The sequence below is a fragment of the Lissotriton helveticus genome, chromosome 12 (genome assembly GCF_964261635.1).
Source record: "Lissotriton helveticus chromosome 12, aLisHel1.1, whole genome shotgun sequence".
NCBI lineage: Eukaryota > Metazoa > Chordata > Amphibia > Caudata > Salamandridae > Lissotriton > Lissotriton helveticus.
Genome location: NC_136073.1, coordinates 254,494,851 through 254,515,841, shown reverse-complemented (window position 1 = coordinate 254,515,841; position 20,991 = coordinate 254,494,851). Strand labels below are relative to the sequence as shown.

The window sequence follows — 20,991 nt, the reverse complement described above, 5'->3', positions numbered from 1 at the left end:
CATAAGTTTCACCTGATGGTTATGGGTGACAGCCACAGGTTTCGCTGGAGTCGTCATTCTGCTTGAATGTAGGGTTTGACATGTGTATTGTACAGGAGGCAGAGTAGGTTTGTGATTGTGGTGTGTTTTATTCAATTTGAGTATCATGGAGTCTGTCAGGATTATGCTTGACTAGGACTTTTTATAAAGTTCTAGTGTGTTTTAGGAGCTCTTCACCTACTCATATGGTCTGCTGTTAATGGTAGTATTGCGAGACTGCTCTAGCATATGATTGTTGTGCTGGGTCAATGTTTTCATTATGCATATACTGGAGCCTGTCATCACTGTGTTCAAAAGACGTCCCAACTTTTTCTAGTACAGTTTCCCATGTGGAAGTATCTATGAGAATGTATGATATTACCACACATACCAGAACAACGCTGTATTTTAATCGCAGTTTTGACAATGCAAGTAGTTACATCAACTTGCGTTGGAGGGTGCTGGACTTAGGAATAGTGTGAATTACTATTCCAACTCCAGTCTACGTACAGTAGAGAAGGTGTTGGAATAGTAATTCACACTATTCCTTAGTCTAGAGCGCCCTCCAGTGCAAGTCGACGTAATGACTTGCGGTGTTAAAACTACGATGTAACCATTACGCGTTGTAATCGTTGCGTGGAAAAGGATGTTCCCCACTCCACCTAGGTTCCTTTGCCAGTGATTAAGTACATCAAGATACAGAAAGATGGGTGTTTGCTCTATGTTTAAAGTTCTCCTTTGCGGGTAATAAGGTGCCGTCTAAATAAGGATTTGGGCAAGTGTTAACGTAACAAATTGCTAAATGAATAGCGATCTTTTAGACCTGGCGTTTTAAAAGTATTTTGCCTACTGTTTGTATCCTTAGAAGCTGCCCTTAATTAAAACAGAACTGTAGGACCATACTATCCTTGAGGACAGACATTTTCTTATTGTTCTGAAATGGTAGCTCCCGCTATTAGTAATAAGGGGAGCCGTTTTGTTTCTCTTTTCTCCGCCCTTTTGCTTACAGAATGTTCTCCTCATGTTAACGTTTTACAAGTTTATTAAAACTGCTTCAATTAAAAAACTATTGGCAGTCAGATGGGGTTGCTTCAAAGCAAGAGGGTCCTTTAGGCTGCGAGGGGGCAGAATCAATTTAACATGTGCTATTTTGTTATAGAAGATTGGACTCCTATAAATAAAACAATATAATTGTATTTTAATGATATACATGTGGTGCCAACTAATAGCAGTATACATCACTTGGTGAAATCTATAAAACGCTTTTGAAAGAATAATTGACGAATACGTTATTCATTTTTAGCACTGCTTTTCTGAAATAAGTTTCATTACGATTTTTATGAAGCAAAATAAATCATTTAAGAAGGGAAACCGAGTATTGGAACAAGGTCATATTATAAGGGTTAGGACAAGGCATTATTAGTTAGTTGCATCAGTGATGGTTTGTCGTACACAATTTTGCTTCTAAATGGGAAATAAGTGCACATGAAATTCTGGAGGGACCCATCCTTGCCCTTTACAATGGCTTTAAATAACAAATAGATGCTGAGCGTCAGATCTCCACAAATTTGTGTAGCTATGATAATTTAAAGAGTTGAATCCTAACAAGTTGTGATGAATTTCGCACCAAAACAATGCGACTTCAGCTCATGTCCCGAAGGGTTTTTTGTGAACTCGTTAATTGAAAAAATATTTTATGACCAGTACCCAGTTCTAGGAAGTGCAAATTGATAGTATACGGACTCTCTTGAGTCTACTCCAGCCTAAAAGCTGCCCTGAGGAAACAGGCCGCACTCAGCTCGAAGAAAGCGGACCTGATAACCATTTATTCCATCGCCGCTCGAAGAAAGCGGACCTGATACCCATTTATTCCATCACCTATGCTGTCCCCATCTTAAAATCATACGGGGATGCGAAACTGCAACCATACTTAAAGTCAATATTAACGAAGGAAGCCAGGCAATGTTTCCTCAAAGCCTAGCTCATGGTCCTACCATATAATGAGTTCCATCTAGACTGGGCAGGCACACCAGGGAACACGCCCTGTAGATTCTGTGAGTATAAAAGAGAATTTATTTATTTATTTATTTATTCAGAGTTTTATATAGCGCGAACAAGATCTTTACAGATATCAGAGCGCTTAACAGAAACAGGGGGGGAGGGCAAAAAGGGGGTGACGCAACATAATATTGGGTAAAGTATAATATTCAATAGCATGATTGGATAGCAGTCATGGGCTGATAAAATACCAATAAACAATCAGGTAGACGATAATATATGACGGTGCGGAGTCTTTGATCCAACTACAATAGAGATCAAGAGAGCTTAGGCTATAGGGATGGCTTATACCAATTTCTAAGAGTTACAGAAAACAAGGGGTAGGGATATCAAGTTTCAGCAAGCTGACGTGTACAATATAGTAATAGGTAGTGAGAGAGTAGCATAATAGGATTGCAATCAAGTGAGAATATGATATCATTAGACATTAGACAATCAAATAGCCACAGATACAAAAGCGGTGCAAAGTCTCAGATCAACAACAATAAAGTTCAGGTGAACTTAGCCATAAGGATGGCTTTCACCTCTTTCTTGAAGAAGGCAGTGGAGGAGATAAGCCTGATTTCAGGAGGGAGTGCATTCCAGATCCTGGGTGCTATTCCTGAGAAGCAGCGTTTGTAAGTTTTTTCCTTCCGGAATCTGCGAGGTTTCAAGAGTAGATTTTTTGTACTTCTATTGGATCTTGCACCTCCTGATATAGTCACCTTTTGAGTGAGGTAGTTGGGTGCCTTGTGGTGTATGGCCGAGTGTGTCATAACCGCAATTTTCAGCTGTATTCTGGCTTCAAAGGGCAGCCATTTCAGGGATTTCAAGTCAGGGGATATACGAGAGTGTTTTCTTGAGCCAGTAATGAGGCTCGCGGCAGCGTTCAAGGAGGCTCTTAAGGGTGCAGTTGATGCTAGAGAGAGTCCGCTGAGGGCCACAATTCCATAGTCTATGCGGGGGATGACTAGGGCTTGTACAGCAGTTTGGAAATCTTTGACTGGGAGGAAGGGTTTAAGTTTCCTCAATGTGTTGATTTGGAAATTAGCTCCTTTCGTTGCTTTGCTAATGTGCTGTTGCATGTTGAGCTTTGCGTCAAGTGTGATGCCTAAGGATTTCGCAGAATCCACGATGGTGGGTCAGACATTGAGTGCTGTTAGGTGATTGAGCCATATTTGGGTGGTGGTAATTTTCGCAGGGGGTGAAATCAGAAGGAACTCAGTTTTCAGAGCATTTAGTTTGAGGTGATTGTCGGCCAACCACGATTGGGTGTTTCTAAGTGTGTAGTTCAGGAGTTTGATATCATCCGGGGATTGTACCTTTAGGTAGAGTTGAGTGTCATCGGCATACATATGGAAGTGTACATTGGATGCTTGGAGCAAGGTGGCAAGTGGTTCCATGATGAGGTTGAACAGTGTGGGTGAGAGGGAGGATCCTTGTGGAACGCCTAGGTCTACTGACACAGGCGAGGACAGCACATTGTTGATCTTGAACATCTGAGACCGGTTATGTAGGAAGGAAGAGAACCATTTGAGAACAGTCCCGGATAAACCCATTCTAGTGTTTAGCAGCTCCAGTAGGTTCTCATGTTTGACCGTGTCAAATGCTGATGAGAGGTCGAGAAGGATGAGGAGGCATGAATCATTGCGATCAAGAATTTGGAGGGCGTCATCAATTATGTGTGTCATGGCCGTTTCCGTGCTATGTTTCGCTCGGAAACCTGATTGATGAGGGTTGAGGAGGTCAAACTGGTCAATGTGTTTTGTTAGTTGGAGTTGTACACATTTTTCCAGCAGTTTGGCCAAGGTGGGGATATTGGTGATAGGGCGGTAATTGTTTAGATCAGACAGGTCAGCTGTAGGTTTCTTGAGTATGGGCGTGACTTGCCCCACCTTGAGGGAGTCAGGGATGAGACCTTGTTGAAGGGAGCTGTTAATGATTTTGGTCCAGAGTGGGAGGAGCATGGGGGTGAAGTCTTTTACAGCATTAGCAGGTAGGGGGTCTGTGAGGTGGTTAGAGGGCTTCAAGGTGCCGAGCAGTTTGTGTATTGCTTCTTCGGAGTAGATGTTGAAGGTCGTCCATGCTGCGCTATTTTTAGGCTGAGTGTTAGACATTCTGATGTGGCTAGGGTTTCGGCTTACATCATTGAGGAGGTCAATTCTTATGTTGTCGGTCTTTAGCTTGAAGAAGGCAGAAAAGTCTTCACTATGTGGGATATCGCTTGTTGTGTTATTTGATTGTAGGGGTTGCGGCTTTGTTTGAGTTTTGACTAGTTTGAACAATTTTCTTGGTCGGTTTTTCGCTTGATCCAGCTGGAGGCTAAAAAAGTCAGATTTTGCACGCTTGATTTTCCTAAAGTAGGCATTTCTCTTGTTCTTGAGCGTTTTGCGATGCAGTGATGAGGGGTCAGCTCTCCAAGTGCGCTCTGCCAATCGCATAGCACGCCTGTCTTCATTGAGTCTGCCGTCATACCAAGGGTTTGAATTCTTGGTGGAGACTCTCTTTAGTTGTAGTGGGGCGGCTTCGTTGATTATTGAGTTCATAGAGTCGAGGTAGAGGTCAGTCAGTGATTGAACATCCGAGGCGCCAGCAGGGGGAAGGAGGAGACTGTAGGTGTGGGGAGGTAGGGAGTTCGGGTTAAGATTCTTCATGTCCCTTTTCCAGATCTTGGATTTGGTGGGTTGAGCCGGGGTAGGTTTGACTTTTTCATTGATAAAGAAGGTGATGATGTGATGGTCTGACCAATCACAAGGTTGGATTGCCCCCAGTTGGGTAGAGTCCTCTTTGGCGATGATGAGATCGAGTATCGAGCCTTTATCGTGTGTTGGGCTGTTGCATATTTGGGTGAGGTCAAGCGCATTAAGGAAAGTTTTGAGACTGTTCACCACTGCGTCTTTCTGGTCGTTCCAGTGGAGATTAAAGTCACCCAGGTAGATTTGAGTGATCTGCCGACCAGCGTTGGATGTGATCGTGTCCATGAGTTGTTGGGTGAAGATGAGGTTGTCCCCAGGTGGGTGATAGATGAGATGTAAGGCACATACTGGTTTGCCCTCGCTGAGGATATCGAGGCTGAAGAGTTCACAGGAAGTGAGGGAGGGGGCGGTGACTTTAGTAACGGAGAGATTGCTCCTAAAAATGCATGCGATTCCCCCGCCCGTCTTGCCGGTCCTGTCGAGTCTGATGATGTGGTAATTGGGGGGGAACTAGTATGTCCATAAAAGGCGTAGAGGCTTCAGTTAGCCACGTTTCAGTCAAAATGGTTAGGTCAAGATCCATTGATGTGACGAGATCTGCAATGTCGGAGGAGTGTCTCTGGGCCGATCTGCAGTTGAGTAGGATGCATTTGAGTCTAGGGATGAGAAGGGTGGTCGAGTGTTCTAGAGATAGGGGGACTTTTCTGAGGTTGTTGGGGACGGAGCTTCTGTTACTTAGTGTTGGGTGTCTAAGGGGATTTGTGAGGATTGTGGGTATGGGGAGGTGTGTGGAGGTTATGTGTTTTATCGGACCTGGGCCAAAAGAGCGAAGGAGGGTGCATAAGTCGTGGTCCGACAGTGAGTTAAGGGCACGGGGCGGTGGGTGTTGTTGCGGGCGGGGATAGTGGGCCAATGCGGAGAGAGTTGAATGCGAGGGCCTGTGAGGAGAGTGTGGCGTTTGTTGGATACGGAGGTGGTCGTTGTAGGTCGGTGTTGTCTGGAGGGTGTGTAAAGAAGTTCTTTGATGGTGTGGTGGAGCTCGTCTTTGACTTGTAGGAGGGTGGATAGAATCAAGTCCAGAGGTGGATTTGGGCTAGTGTTTGAGCTGAGGGCCATGGGCGAGTGGTTGAGAGGGGAGCTGGGGAGCGAATTTGGGGCGGAGGGGTGGGGTATGCTGGCGTTAGTGGAGGGCTCTGCGGTAAAAGTGGGTGGGGTGGAATCCATGTTACATTTATTATGTAGCTGTCCGGAGGTTTTATCTGCACGTCGCACGTTACTTAATGCCATATTCATGTCAAATGGAGTCTAGGCCTGCAAGGCAGCGTTGGAATTTTGCATGACCACTTCTGTTCCCATGCACTTGCCTCACTTTGGGAAATTTGTTAACAACATTTCTGTCGCCATCCGGGGGCAAAAGACTTGATTGTGTTGGTCACGGTTACTGCTGAAGTATCAACATTTGAAAGTTTTTATATTTGTTCTTGTAACCTGTAATATTTTTATTGCTCGGTTTTTATCTCAGATTGGGGTTTATATTTTTTAAGTGATTGTATTGCCACTTGTAATGATTTACGGCGATTAAGTATGTCAATTTTAATTAATTTTTACAAATAAAACTATTCATTCAGTCCTTGTACTTCCCCACCCAGTTAATTTTGCGGAGCATGCAGGCTAAAACACATTGTGCCAACTTTTACTTTGTGCCTGCTTTTCTACCACTCTTAACAACTACCTCCACATCTCTCTGGGCTAGTACACATCTACACTTAAATTAAGAAAAAGATTTTCTTTAGGCATTCTAGAAAACATGCTAGAAGCGTATTGTAGTGTCAACTACATTTCCTACAATTGCCATGTAAAGCATTCCCTAATTTTAGCAGAAAGATTTTAAAACTTGAGGCTGGTTTTATCTAGTAAGTTTCTCTGCGTGTAACTTTCTACAAAACCTGACCAATTGTAGAGAATGCAATCGCTCATGCAATTTTAGCAAAATCATCAAAGGGGAAAAACATTAGTTCTTCGCTTACCTGGGCAACGTTCATTTTCGTAGTACTACATCATAGAGTTTGTAAAGCACACATTTGTCACTGCAGTATTTTCTGATGCTTGGGCAAACTTTGAGAATCCAGACAACTGAGGTATGTTTTAAGCCACAGGTGAAACAGTCCAGACAAAAGCAAGGTGGTTTTCTGTAATCTGTGTGGTGGGCTAACGTCGTGCAACCACAAGGAAATATGCACAGTATAGGCTTCACCACCAGCTCAGATCTTACACTGGCGATTTTAATGTAACATACATTTAGTCTGAGAACAGTGTGAATGCTGAATGTAAAGCTCTCCTGTCAATACCTTAAATGTATAAACGGAGCTATTAGTGGTAAGTGTAAAGTTTACAGCATTGGAATAATAACTGGTGGCCAAAGATACACCTGAAATTTGTATTCAATGAAGTCACAGAGAAGATAATTATAATTGCAAGAAAGCAGCTGTTATATACATAATGAAACAATGGTATTAGTTAAATTTGCAGTAAGGCTGTTCGCACAAAGACTAGTAGAAACACTGAAAGAGGCAGGAGTCAATCACAACATTCCCAAAGTAACCTGGTTAGTGGTCCATGAGAAATCTTACAAAGGAACAAATCTAGGCTCTACTTTAATTTGTGTAACGACTCCCATGGTTTGAGAGTGGGCAATATTTATCTGAAGAGGGTGCTTCTTTTCATTGACCTTCAGTTTCACATTTCTGTGATCAATGCCCTGGTCCAGTCTTGGCTAGACTACATCCGTCCTATCAATCCACTGCAACGCTCCTTGCATGCTACCCATCAAACACCAAACCATTCTCTCGTACACAAATCTAGAATTGTATTCTGTGGCGACAGGACATTCTCTGTGTAGACTGCCAGATGTTGCATTTCCTTTCCCCTTTTTTGCATGTTGAATTCAACCGCTTTTTGTGTGTTAAATTCAACCACTTTAGATTCAGACAATCCCTCAACTGTTTTCAAAGTAGCAGAGATCAATAAGAAGTTATGGGTCTGATTTCAATGCTTTTTGATTAAGCATGATAATTGGCTAAACGCGCAGGATCACTGGCAAAGTGGCATAAGCAGCTGAGCACATTGGATCCCATGGTAGGATTCTATGTGCTCAGCTGGTTATCATGCCAAATCGAAAAGCAATGAAATCAGACATGTAACTCCACATTGATCTCTGCTACTTTGAAAACAGTTGCCTATTTTAGAAACCCCGAATGAATAAACACTGGATAAAGTCAACTGATTTAAGAAACATTTCAGAAATGAATGGTTGCCCTGAAAAAAGTGACATTTATCAGAAAAGAAGATAGTTGTGAAGCACGTGTTTTGGCTTTTTGTGTAGTTTGGAGCTTAACATAGATAAGAAAATATTTTTAGACAATTTTCCCTAAAAGTTCAATAAAGAATACGAACTTTGGACAATACTCTTCATGACCTCAATTTGTCTTTCATGATATATGTCATTCAAGATGCTATGGAAGATTATGGCTTTGAAAATCTTTCACACCTTTCCCCTTTTAATAATGAATCCTTGTTAGCGTTAACCTGGAGAAATTAATAAGTGGAGATATAGAAGAGTATGGCAGATGGCCTGAAGATCCCAGAGCCTCAGCATGAGACCGCTGTGGCAGTGGAGACAGCACTGGGGCTGGTATGCGGGCTCGGGACCTGCCACCTAGACGTAATTCGCAGAATGTGGGGTTTTGAACAGATTAGTGTGTGGCTCCAGGTAGTGGAGCCACACTGCATCTCAGAAAATCCTGAACTGTTCAGAAGGAAACTGGAGGTGAAGAAGGAAACCTGGAAGCCTAAGGCCCTGTAATTTTCAGAAGTAACTGTGTGGCATCTTCTCCTACCAGACAGAGTGATTCATAGGTAAGAGACATGACAATAAGAAGGGAAGCTCAGCGTAATGTTCAATGAGGGAATCAGCAGAATTAGTTCCAGCCTGTGCCAGGGGATCACATGTTGACCCCACAGGTACACTTCAGCACACTCCTGCTATAATCATGGGTAAACCTCACGAGTAAGATTTAGACCGATTCATTCATGGTCAGCCAGAAATGGCACTGCAGTACAAGGACCATTAGCCATGGGCTTCAAGAGCACCTCAGTATGGAAAGAACCACCAAAGAACACAAAAATTCCAGACTGTGGTCCCGAACTAGTCCTAGGATGCACCCGGGCATTGCCTACAGTACTGTCTGCACAAAGTTCTAGCCACAGAACTACTGTCCCTGTATGGGGCAGGGCGAGGGAGCGAAAATGAGTATGGATGAGAGGCCACGGTCCTGAGAAAACAAGTGACTGCGTATTTGAGGTCAGTGAGACCAATGAAGTAGACATCAATGACAAAAGGGGGAAAAAATTCGAGGTGACTTGTCCCAGGAAGGACAAAAAAACATTAAGCAGAGAATCACCACGTTTAAAAGCAGCTGCAAATCCCCTCAACTAGAAGAAACATATGGAGGTGTGTGACTAAATGGGCTCGTGAGAGGTAGAAGCTAGTCACAACCAAGAGACTGGATCACAAAACGAATTATTTCAGTGCAAGCGGTGCTCAACTGCTGCTCAGGACATCTCACAAGTACAGCAGTGGGCGGGGCGTTTAGAAGGGATACATGTACTTTTACCAGGATTATCCACAATGGCTCTCTCGGTGACAACATTCAACAGGCCAGTGGCCTCGAGGTACACTGTCGAGGGGTCTGGAAGAAGAGGCGGTCCAGGATTCAGCTCAAACCATCATTGTTCGTTTAGCTGTAGCTAAACATTAAACTAAAACACGAAGGAAAAAAAAAAAGATCTGCAAGTTTAACCTTTCACTAGAAGCACGTTCCCTGGAAAGGAAAGGACTGCACTTCAGGAAACAACACTGAAAGCAGGCAAAAAACGTTCTTTTCTCCTAACGCGCGTGTGAAAAAGACAGAACTTCCAGGGTAGGTTGGACTGAAAAGCCGCCCTCGCGACAGCTGGGAAAGGCACTCCTGGCACGAGGGGGAGGTGGGAATTATGTACGCGTGCCATTCTAAAACTGGAACCAGCCGCAGCCAGGTCCCTCCAGTCACCGAGAAACCGTCCAAAGGGGCGAATAAATACACCACAAAAGTGACGTGGATCCATAACAGCATTAAACGTGTTCACAGAGTTACCGAGCGAGAGGGTATTCACGCCACTGGGCACATCGACTCAACCGGTTTTATTAGGCAACTAATACATTGATCTCACGTCAGTTCTTAACATTGAATACAGGAAAACAGAAGGTGTTACTTTAAAGCACTTCACTATTTTCCTGCTGATGTTACATAATAAAATACAGTTGTCTCAAAGACAACACAATTTTACACAATGCTAAGCAATGACTGTGTATTAGTCCAGCAATCGTCATTTGTCAATGTTTTATTGGTACATGCGTGCAAATTAATAGCAAACGAGACCATCCCGCTCCCAGTACTAATAACCCCTTTACCCACCTCTCTTTCCTTTCCACTGCCACTCGTCTCTACTAGCAACCCCCCTCACTTACAAAAACGTCCTTCTCTCATTTCTATTTACAAAGAAAACGTTACTTACCTTTGGTAATGCTTTTTCTGGTGGATACTTTAACTGCAGATTCCTCACCTTAGAATACTCCACTGGAACACTTTCACCAGAAATACTCCAGCGCACTCAAGTGGCTCCTTGTGGCCATTTAAGCGCAACCTCTACCCGCCGACATCAGCTTCTTGTTTGACTCTTTCCATGCCTTGGACATGGAGCCCAAAACAATTGGCAGTTTAGTGTGGGTATCTCTAATTTGGGACCTTTTTAGGTCGAGCCTGGAATTCGCATCCGAAGGATGCGTCCAGGTGGAGACTTAATGTTGCCTGTCTCGGGGGAAGGACGGACAAGAGGGTGTTACGCGCTTTTCTGCTGGATTTGGGTGCGCGAACGCGCACGCCCAGCCCGGCGCCGTGCACGTCCCCTGCCACAGATTCCCTGAACACACACATGCACACGCAGGCAGGAAGCCACGCACACGCAGGCAGGAAGCCGCACACACACACACACACGCGCACCCCCCCTACTTCCCCCGACTCACCGGCACCCCCCCCGTCCCCCCCCGCCGCACACACAGGAGCGCACCTACACACACATACAGAGACCACCGCCATACAAGCCCCCCCCCCCGCCGCTCGCTCTCACCGCTCCCGGTTTCCTTCCCGCTCTGATTGGCTCCACAACCGGACTCCAGAACCCAATCAGAGGCCGATCACACTGCGCAAGATAGCGCCCGGGACAAAGGACGACAGACGAGAACGTTGCGAAGCAGTGCGCGTGCGCAGCTAAAGGTCACGCCTACTAACATGCCGCCCTCCGGTTGCGTAAGCGCTATGTGACGGACTACCGTTTGCCACGATCGATTCCCCAATGAGTTCGTTTCTCATCTTGTAATGGTCTTCCTACACGGAGCTAGTTCCAAACACTACGATCCCTTTTTTAAGTGAATGTATCTTTTTATTGAGAGACAATCTGTTTATCTCAGTAATTCTTGAAAGTAACATTCTCATGCATTTGTAAGACATTGCTTAATTGTCTGTGTATAAAACGGATTAATTTCAATAATAACTAATGAATTATACCGTTTCGAAATGGCAGCTACTTGAAAGGTTACATTGCTCCCTTGTCCTTCGTCTGTGTCATTAGCGGTTGGTCTCCATAGGGACGGCCCACGTAGAATGTTCTAGATGTAGCCGGTGGGAGGCGTTACGTGGGCCGGATCTTGAGCTTTGGCCGTGCCGTTAAACGCCACTTCAAGATATTTGTTAGTCACACGTCAAAAAGCGATATAAAACGTCAGTTGTTGAATGACAAGTAAACTTATTTCTTTGAGTGGCTTTGGTACTGGTCAAGTAGTAAAACACGAGGTAAACTGATGCTTATTTTGCAACAATTATTTTAGAATATCTGAAATGCAGCTTTTTTGGCTGCTCTAAAAGGAAAGTTTAGGCGGTACTAGGGAAGATAACTAACAACTCGCTTAGCCCCTACCAGCACAAACACTACGTACACATATTTTGTCACGGGACATTAAGCGCATGCATTCTACCAGCACCCTGCAACACTGGGGATTTACAGGAATCCAAACACCAGCGTAAAGTACTCGAACAACAATGACGTCTGTCTTATAAATGTCACAAAAAAATGTTAATATTTCACTTCTGTTCTTGGATTTTCGTGAAAATACAACACATATTGCATTACAAAAGCTATAGGTGTCACATTTGTGACAGTTAAAACTATTGGCATTGTAAATGACAAAGCTATTAATTTAGCTATTTTCAAAACCAACACATAAATAATAAAAATGTCATTTACAATACCAATAGCTCAAACTTTCCTAATGCGAGACCTATTGCATTGCAAATGCTTGTTTAGATGGTAAGGGACCACTCCACAGGACGGGGAGGTGAGGGGACCGTGAGCAAACTGGTTGGATAGAATTTCCACCAGAATGAGTGTTACCAAAAGTATGTAACGTTTTCTGATAGATACTTCCAACAGCAGATTCCTCACATTTAGAATAGATATCAAAGACGGAGGCACAGTGAAGTGGGTTGAGACCAAAAAGTTGTGCAGTCCCTTCCAGTCGGACCTGCCTGTCAGGCAGTAGTGCTTTGTGAACGTGTGCACTGATGTCCACGTCGTGACCTGAAAATTGTCAATGACAGGCACTTGGCGTGCCAATGCAATGGTGGTAGCCTCGGCCCTGGTGGAATGGGTAGTCCGAAACCTGCTTTTTGACCAAACTTTAGCAGCTCTTAATGCAAAGGGCTATCCACCTTGACAGAGTCGTTTTCTGCACCACATTACATTTCTTTGCCGCAATGAACCCCCAACAAAATGCAGATTGTTGTTCACCGAAGGCTTTGATGCAATCGCTATAAAAGCTTCCTTCTCTTTTTAATGGATTATCTTCTCCTCTTTCAAGAAGTGAGGTAAGAAAGAATATTGGGAGGGTGATGGACTGCCCAGCTTGAAAAAGGTATTACTTTTGGCAAGATTCACTAGTCCTCAGCACCAGTGGGTCTGGAAAAAAAGTGGTGCATGGCAGTTACACTGGGAGAACTCACTCATGCGATGAGCTGAAGAGATCAAAACGAGGAAGGCATTCTTGAGGGAATGCAGACGCAACGAGCGGCTGTGTATCGACTCAAAGGGTGCACACATGAGAAGTGTAAGGACCAAACTAAGGTCACACTAGCATCACAAAAGGTCTGGGAGAGAACATGTGTGTCAAATATTTAAGAAAACGCACAACAGCAGGTGATTTAAAAAAGGACACTTGGTCCAATAAACACAGAAAGGCCAAAAGGGCCAATAAATAACCTAGAATAGTGCCCACTTTAACACCTTGCTGGGTCAAAGACAAAACGAATAAAAACATATCCAACAGTTTGGCTTGCAAAGGTGCTCTTGTGCGGACTTCAAACCATGCCACAAATTTGTCCCAGTGCCCGGCGTAAATAGACTTTGTGGAAGGTTGCCGGATAGTCAGCGTGACAGCCACAACTTGGTTTGACAAATTAAATGCAGTTAACAGTCGCCACTCAACCTCAACACAAGGAGGTTTAGATTGCACAGGTATGGTGGAGAACCCTGTCCTGCTGCTGCAATAGAGGATCCTCCTGAAGTGGAAGCCTGACCAGAGGCTGACACACATGCTCAGAAGGTCCGGGTACTACACGCTCCTGTCCCAATACAGGGTCAATTGGATGACTTGGGTTCAGTCATGCCTGATTTTCCTAACAACTGTTGGCAGAAGAGGCAAAGACAGGAAGGCATACAAGAGTCCAGTGTGTCACTCCAGATGAAATGCATCTCCTAGGGACAGTCTTTGCAGGAACTGCAATGCTCAAAAGTTTGGACACTGCACAGTCAAAGAGATCTAGCCAGGGTACTTCCTATTGGTGGAAGATGCCCTGTGCCACCTCGGGATGCTGCTGCCAATTGTGATCCGCCGGATACCGCCAGCTGAGCTCATCTGCTCCAGTGTTCCAAGGATCCACCAGGTAGTTTACAATCAAGGAGATGACCTCAAGAACCAACTACATCAAAAGGAACACATTCTCCTAGCTGACCCTCACGACGACCTGCTTGTTGCGGCTCCAGATGGCAGTGGTATTGTCTGTGAAAACCTGTACCTGCCTCCCCTTGATGGAGTTGGGAAGGCCATAACTCTAGACGAACGTCCAGCAACTGTAACAAATTGATATGGAGTCAAGCTTCCACCAGAGACCTGAGTCCTCTGAGCTCCACCTCTCCCAGATGACCTGCTGTATTATTATGTGGGGTGGGGGTAGTGACTACCCGCCTCAAGGAATAATCACAACCCTTGTGAACCCTCAAAGTCAATAAATTAACTTCAACTCAACCCCCTGGTAGCTATGGCACAAAGCAGACAGGCTTAACTGGGGCAGCGTGTAAAGTATTTATGAAGTACCAAAACAGTAATAAAGTGAAAACATAATAAGAATACCTAAACAAATTAGAAAAAGGAGTTAAAGTTAATTAACAAAGTGACACAAAAATGACACAAATCACTTAAGCAGAACCTGAGATAAGAATGTTTAAAGTTTTAAATAGGAATAGCACCAAGAAGAATAAAGTCCTAATTATAGTCAATGGTCGCAATAGACCAGGACCTAGGTGTAATTTGAGGCTGACTGCGATGGAGAATAGGTCAGATACACCAACCATATTTGTCCTGGTCAAAGATTTTACCTTCTGAGTTTAGTCCTGTAAGTCTCAGTCCACCACAGGAATACACTTCTAAAGCCCCCTGGTTCTGAGATGAGGCAGTTAGAGACTCACAGGGTGTCCAGCAGAGGACAGCAGCAGGGTCCAGTCCGGGTCCAGTGCCACTGGTCAGCTGAGCAGTTACAAGAGAGGCCACTTGTAGCTTGTTGCAACCCTGCAGCAGAACGGACCTTTAGCGTCCACTTCTTTGTCCTGGGTACGGGAGAGAGCAGTTTTAGTCCTCAGGGCTCCTCTTCAGATCACATGCAGCATGTCCAGTCCTCCTCTGTTCTTTCTCAAGTGGAGCATGGTTCTTAGGTGGGTGGCTGTAGGTGCTACATTTATGCCTGGCATGAGCCTGTGACTAGGAATGACTCCTAGGCACACCCAAACCAATGGGGTAAAAGTTCCCTGGGCCAACCATACTCCCTTTGGGCATTTTCAAGATGGCGAAAGTCTTCAGCCACACTCAAATGAGCTCCAACGGCTACGGGTGTGTTTGATGAACGAACTATGTTAATCCTAGGTTTTATCCATCTAAAACTAAAATCCAGTTTGAAGCAGCCACTGCACCAACAATAAAACCAGAAACATAAGTCTGGTAGAACAAGAGTAGGGGTTTCCAGCAGAAGACGGTGAATACACAGGAATTATTTTGGCATCCTGTTTCCATTTCTTTCAAGTGATCCTGCAGTATTATTTGTAAAACACAGCAGACCTGTCAAGCAGGATTTGACACCTAAGAAGGAGTAGATACTAAGGTAAAAAATTATGCTCACAGTCCCCACCCTGCAAACTCTGAAGTTCAAAGGAGTTATCTCTCCCTAGTCAGGTCAGTCTATTGTTTACTTTTGGGAAGCATGTCACACCTATTCAAATGGTAATCCCTGCTAGGGAGAGCTAATGTAAATGTAGCCTCTACTAGTTAGCAGGGGTAAAGTTCTAAAGCCAGCAAAAATATAGAGGCCAGCAAAAGAAGAAATATATGTGGTGACCATGCAGAAAATTCAGATGTCCTACACCTTTCCACTCTAGCAGGGACTAATCTACCACCACCATCCGCTCAGAGTTGGGATAGAGAGGCGTCTGCCACTGGTCAGGTTGCAGTCGAGCAGCCACTACTGCAGATCTTGTGTAGCCCCGTTCAAAACCTGGATGACATTTGACAGGTTTCCACATGCTGGGCTCACAGAGACTTCAGATCCCACTGCAGAGGGCAAATATGCCACCCAGTGCAGTGGACAAGCAGAATGCATGAGACTAACAAGCCTCAGAACAGCTCTCATCAAAATCCAGGACAGAGGATGAAACGTTGCGATCAGAAACGTAATGTACCTGACTTTTTGCAATGGAGGAAAGGGATTGAACTCTACCTTGTCCAAGACAGCTCCTATAAAAGAAAGTTCTTGCACTGGAGTCAGGTGTGACTTTGGCACATTGATCGAGAACCCCAACAATGTCAGGAGGCTCGCCCACACCTGGAGGTGGTCTACGACTGACTATAGCAAGCCTGTACAACAGCTAGGTGTCTACTTAGGGGGAGAAATGGTATCCCCAACCTCCGAAGATAGGTGGTGACCACGACCCATCATTTTTAAGAACACCTGAGGGGCATTGGTAAGGACGAAGGAGAGTACAGCAAACTAAAAGTGCTCTTGGCCAGCCTTGTAACTGTTGTGGAACTGCCGGACAAGTACCTGAAAGTACACATCCTGGGGGACCAAGATCACCATCCATGCACCAGGATGCAGGGTAGGCCGAATTTGGGCCTGTGTGAGCATTTTTAATTTGCCGTTTAACACATAGGCTTTCAGAGAGAGAATTTCTAAAACAGGGCAAAGGCATCGATCGTTGTTCGCACGATCAAATACCGTGAATAACAACCCATCCTATTTCCCAGCTTGGAATCCTCTAAATGGCCCATTTGGACACATCACCTTAAAAACCTGTGGATCGAATCCACACATGACCAACAGAGCCCTACACTAGCGCAGATTGCTCATCCCAAGTAATCAGAGGTACTTAGGTCAGCACGAATTACATATTTGGAAACATCCTGACCTACTGAAAGGTTTGAGTAAAGGTGGCCCTAATTTTGTCTACGACCGCCAGAGGGCACCTGTATATGGTCAAAGAGGCATACCATGCAGCCTGACTTCAAGCCTAGGCTGGCTGAATAGAACATCTGCTTGCAGAACGCCTCAATACTTTTTGACACTCCATTTGGGTTGGGGGGGGTGGAAAATTGGTGGCTTCGTTGGATGGCAGTAAGGGCTCAAAGGCTGCAGGACTTCTGTAAAGACGTTTGAATTAACTTCAACAGAAGGCAGTTCTAGGTCCTGAACATCAGCAGCACGTCAAATTATCACAGCAAAGGAGGCACTATCTTCTGTTTGTGGGCCAAGAAGTGAATAATTAGCCCCATGTCAGGGAAAGTATCAAGCCTATTGGCCTCCTATAAATCCATGTATAAACAGTCATCAACATAAAGTGCAGGTAAAATTATCACCATGAACTCCATTGTCCTCTCCGGGTGTGGGCAAACTCTGGTTACAACTGGAACCAGAAAGACGAAGTCTCGGAGTAAAACTCATCACTACTGAAGTATATTGCCTGAATCAGGCCGTATATAAACCAGGCCGTATATAAACTGGATTCGCTGGAGTGGAGTCGGAATGCAAGCTTGGGTGACGTAGAGACAGATTTAGCTCTGTGTTGGACATCGGATTTCTCTTCTGGCAATATCAGGACTGGCGTCTATGAAAAAGGGACCAGTGTACCTCTGAGCCAGAATGGAAGTTGTCACTGGAGTCTGTGTGGAACCTAAAATGGATTCTAGGAGCTTAGTCAGTGCTGAGGACAGATATGCTGGGTATAACCTGATTGAAGGTTCCTCAAGCTACTTGGGGCGTGAGAAGCACCAGAGGGAGACACAAGTGTGCCAAAAATACTCAGCATGTCTTTCTCAAAGGCCTTGACCTGCTGCAGCCACAACTCAGTAATCCCAGAAGGGACTACAGCAACTACTGTGGCAGCGCCAAGAACAGCAGCAACAACTGCAAGGACGAGACAACAGCAACGGCGGCAGTCGCGAGGAGAGGATAGCAGTCCCCGACAATATGCACTCTCACAGCGGCAACAACTGCTACAATAGCAACATCTGCAAGCACAGCAGTGGTCACAGGAGTTAACTCAGCTATAAACACAGCATGAACCAAAGCAGCCACAATCGCTCCAAACCCTACAGCTGCAACTAAAGAAGCCACAATAGATGTGATCACAGTCACTATCCACTTTGCAGCAGCAAAATCCAATGCAGGAAAAAGTGTTGTAACCACAGCAGGGACAACTGCAATACCAGGAAGAATTCTAACAGCAGCAACAGCTTCCACTGCAGGGCTACAGTGCAAGCAAAGCAGGGATCACTGCAATGTTCATAGTAGCAAAGACGGCAAGGAGTTCATCTATGACCACGCCAGGATCAAAGCAATGTCAACAGCTATAACTACAACAGTGACAACTACAGGAGCCACACTAGCTTTTAGTACAGCAAGGACCAAGTTAGCATTTACAGCAGTGACCACGGCCATTATAAGAGTATAAACACCTGTAACAGAAGTTACAGGCACAGATGAAACCACTGCCGTGATGACATCGTTCACCACCGCTGTAATCATAGCAGGGATCACTTTAGCGGCCACAGCTTTCACCACAACAGCACCAACCACAGCTGTAACCACACCAAAGGCAAAAACTGCCACCATGGCATAGACAACAAGCAACAGCAACCACAAGAGCATTGACCGCAGCTATAGCTTCAGAAGAGACAACAGCTGCAACTGTCACAACAGAAGCAACTACAGCTCCTGCAACTGCAGTGACAACAGTAGAAATCCAGCAGTGACCACAGCTGCCAACATGTTAGCAACAGCTGCCAGACAAAAACATCAGCATTGACAGCAGCAGCAACGAAGAAAGAAAAAAAAAGTGACAAATGCATTTAATTTGTTTCAGCCTCTAGTAACTATTTGTAGCCGCATTCCAGTCCATCTATTTTTGTTAACTGAGCCACTAAAGGCAGAGAGCACTGACTGGAAATGCACAGCCCAAACTATTCCACTATAGCCCCTTATAACGCAAATTCAAGAAATCTCAGACTGATTTCAGTCTATTGAGGTGCATCGCTGAAATATAGTTTGAGATTGGTACAGTGAGCATGGGGCCTATGTCTCGGTATGCCTTTTGCACTTAAGATGTCTTACTAAGAAAAACAAACTAGCTTTGACAAACCCAAGCGGCCCGTCTTTAATATCCTGTTTTTATTCCCCGGGTCAGTGGTATGCCAACAATTGTGTGGCCAATAAAACACTCGGATTTGCCAGTTTGTATCCACATACTTCATAGCACTTACGTCTACAGTTGCTGTTCTCCTATTTCAAGGGCAATGCACTCATTTTTTAAGCCCCATATAAACAACTAATCTCTACTTTATATCAATCATAGATTCTCGCTTTGCTACGAGTATTGTTTGACAGAGGTATAGAAGCTATTGCAAGAGGTTTCTTTTTACTGTGGTGATCCTCGCTATCCATCAAAGGGAGTGATTCCACCACATATTCACATGTCTTTCTAAATTCCCCCTAAGGCTTGGCATTTGTCTGTGCCTCCAATTCTTTTGGCATAGTGGGGCTGGGCGTCCCAGACTACACAGACATAGATGAAGCAGCTGTTAGAACAGACACATTCAGTAACCTTTGAACAAAAAAAGGCAGTGTATTTCAGCAACTGCATCCATCTGTGGTATAACATGGGAGTGACATCATATTCATGTGTGGCAGGAAAAGGTGTTACAACATGCTGGGAGAATAAAGGCAGAGAGGAACAGGGGTGGCGCTGGGAGCTGAACAGAAAGTAACTCCTGATCTGGGAGATGGAAGACTAAGCGATTTCCAGTTAGCGACATAAAACAGAAACATCCAGGCCACACAGTGTTAAATAGAAATGAAAGGGGCATTATGGAGAGAAAGGTGGAAATGATGTAGACGGGTTTGAAAAGAGTGAAGCTACATGTGTGTGCTGTTTACAGGAAGATGGGATAAAGTGAACACACAGGTAGCTACGTCACATACGGCAGACTAGTGGAAGAAACAGTTCAGTAAATGTGCAGTTTATACTCGGGTCGTTTCTTCAGGCTGGTGTACTGTCAAAGGAATCGAACACTAAGGTCTGTCGACTTCCCTCCATGGCCAAGTTAGTGTGTCCACGGAGCAGGAGACTATTATCACAGAGACTAGAGAGGGAGATATGTCAGAGTGGTGGTTGGCATGAGGAATAGCACAGGGAAGGGGGCAGTGTCTCCTGCAGTATAATTGTATATCTTCAAAGACTTAAGTAGAGAGAGACAGACCAAGTGATCTGAGCTGTTGCATCTCAGGAAGGCGTTTGTTGGCTTGTGTATGAAGGTGAGTATGAGATTACCCTGCAAGATTTCGAGTCATCCATGAATAGTGTCCATAGGTTTAAGTAGCAGCTGCTCAGATTTTTATTCATGAGGTTAAGTGGGGAAGGGGGAAAAAAAAAAGAGGGGAAGGAACTTGTGGCAGACTCTGGAATTTGATGTTGGGTAAGACTTACTTGGAATATCTTGTCCTTAGGGTTGGTTTGGGGTGAATGGCAGAGGATGTGAGTCTTATGATTGTTGGGGTGAAAAGAATAGCTCTATTGAAATTTGGAGAACAAATGGAAGGTCAGTGGATTGCTGTGGAGGGTACAGAGGTGACTATTCCCTCTATCATTTCACACTTCACAAGCTCCGTCCATGTTGGCCTCCATCCCGGGTGCACTCAGGTGCCTGAGGTTTGGCTATCTTTGCTTAATCGGATAATGTAATGTTTCTCATATAAGGAAGACTGACAGTTTTGTGATGTATGCTCCCTTGTGGAGCTTTATTTGTGGCATTGTTTAGTTGGTTCCACTTTTTTCTGTGCGTTACACATTTAATAAAAATTATCTAAAAAATTCTCACTCGAAAAAAAGAAAAAAAACCCATATCAAAGTAAACCCCAAAAGACTACTGCTTCAAACAGCCCAGCTCCTACTCACCTGTTCTCTAGATCTGGCATGGTCAGATTCCTGGCAACAAAGCACATTTTGAGAGGGATCACCTTGCGGTCCTGAAAGTTGTGCAAATGCTTGGGTGATCCAGAATCTTCACTGATGCTTGTATTTGGGGAGTGATGGGAGGATCCTTCCCAAGATAATTCGGAAATCAGCGATGGCTTCTTCATATACGGCGACACCTCCCGGATATACTTCACTAAAAGGAGAAAGAATAAAGGAATATGTTTAGTGCTATCCCTAAAAGCAACAGAGGGAAGTGAATACATGATGCGCAGGACAGACATTTTTGCAAGAACGTTAT

The 20,991-nt window shown here is 44.6% G+C and overlaps 1 protein-coding gene across 1 annotated transcript in view; it reads right to left on the bottom strand.

Annotated features, from left to right (window-relative positions):
• The window catches only part of SNTB2 (syntrophin beta 2), a 266,934-nt gene that overhangs the window by 108,050 nt on the left and 137,893 nt on the right, over nt 1–20,991 (bottom strand). Inside the window, exon 2 of the mRNA XM_078669183.1 lies at nt 20,673–20,886. Within this exon, the coding sequence (XP_078525309.1) occupies nt 20,673–20,886 (214 nt within the window). The remainder of the gene's footprint in view (nt 1–20,672; nt 20,887–20,991) is intronic.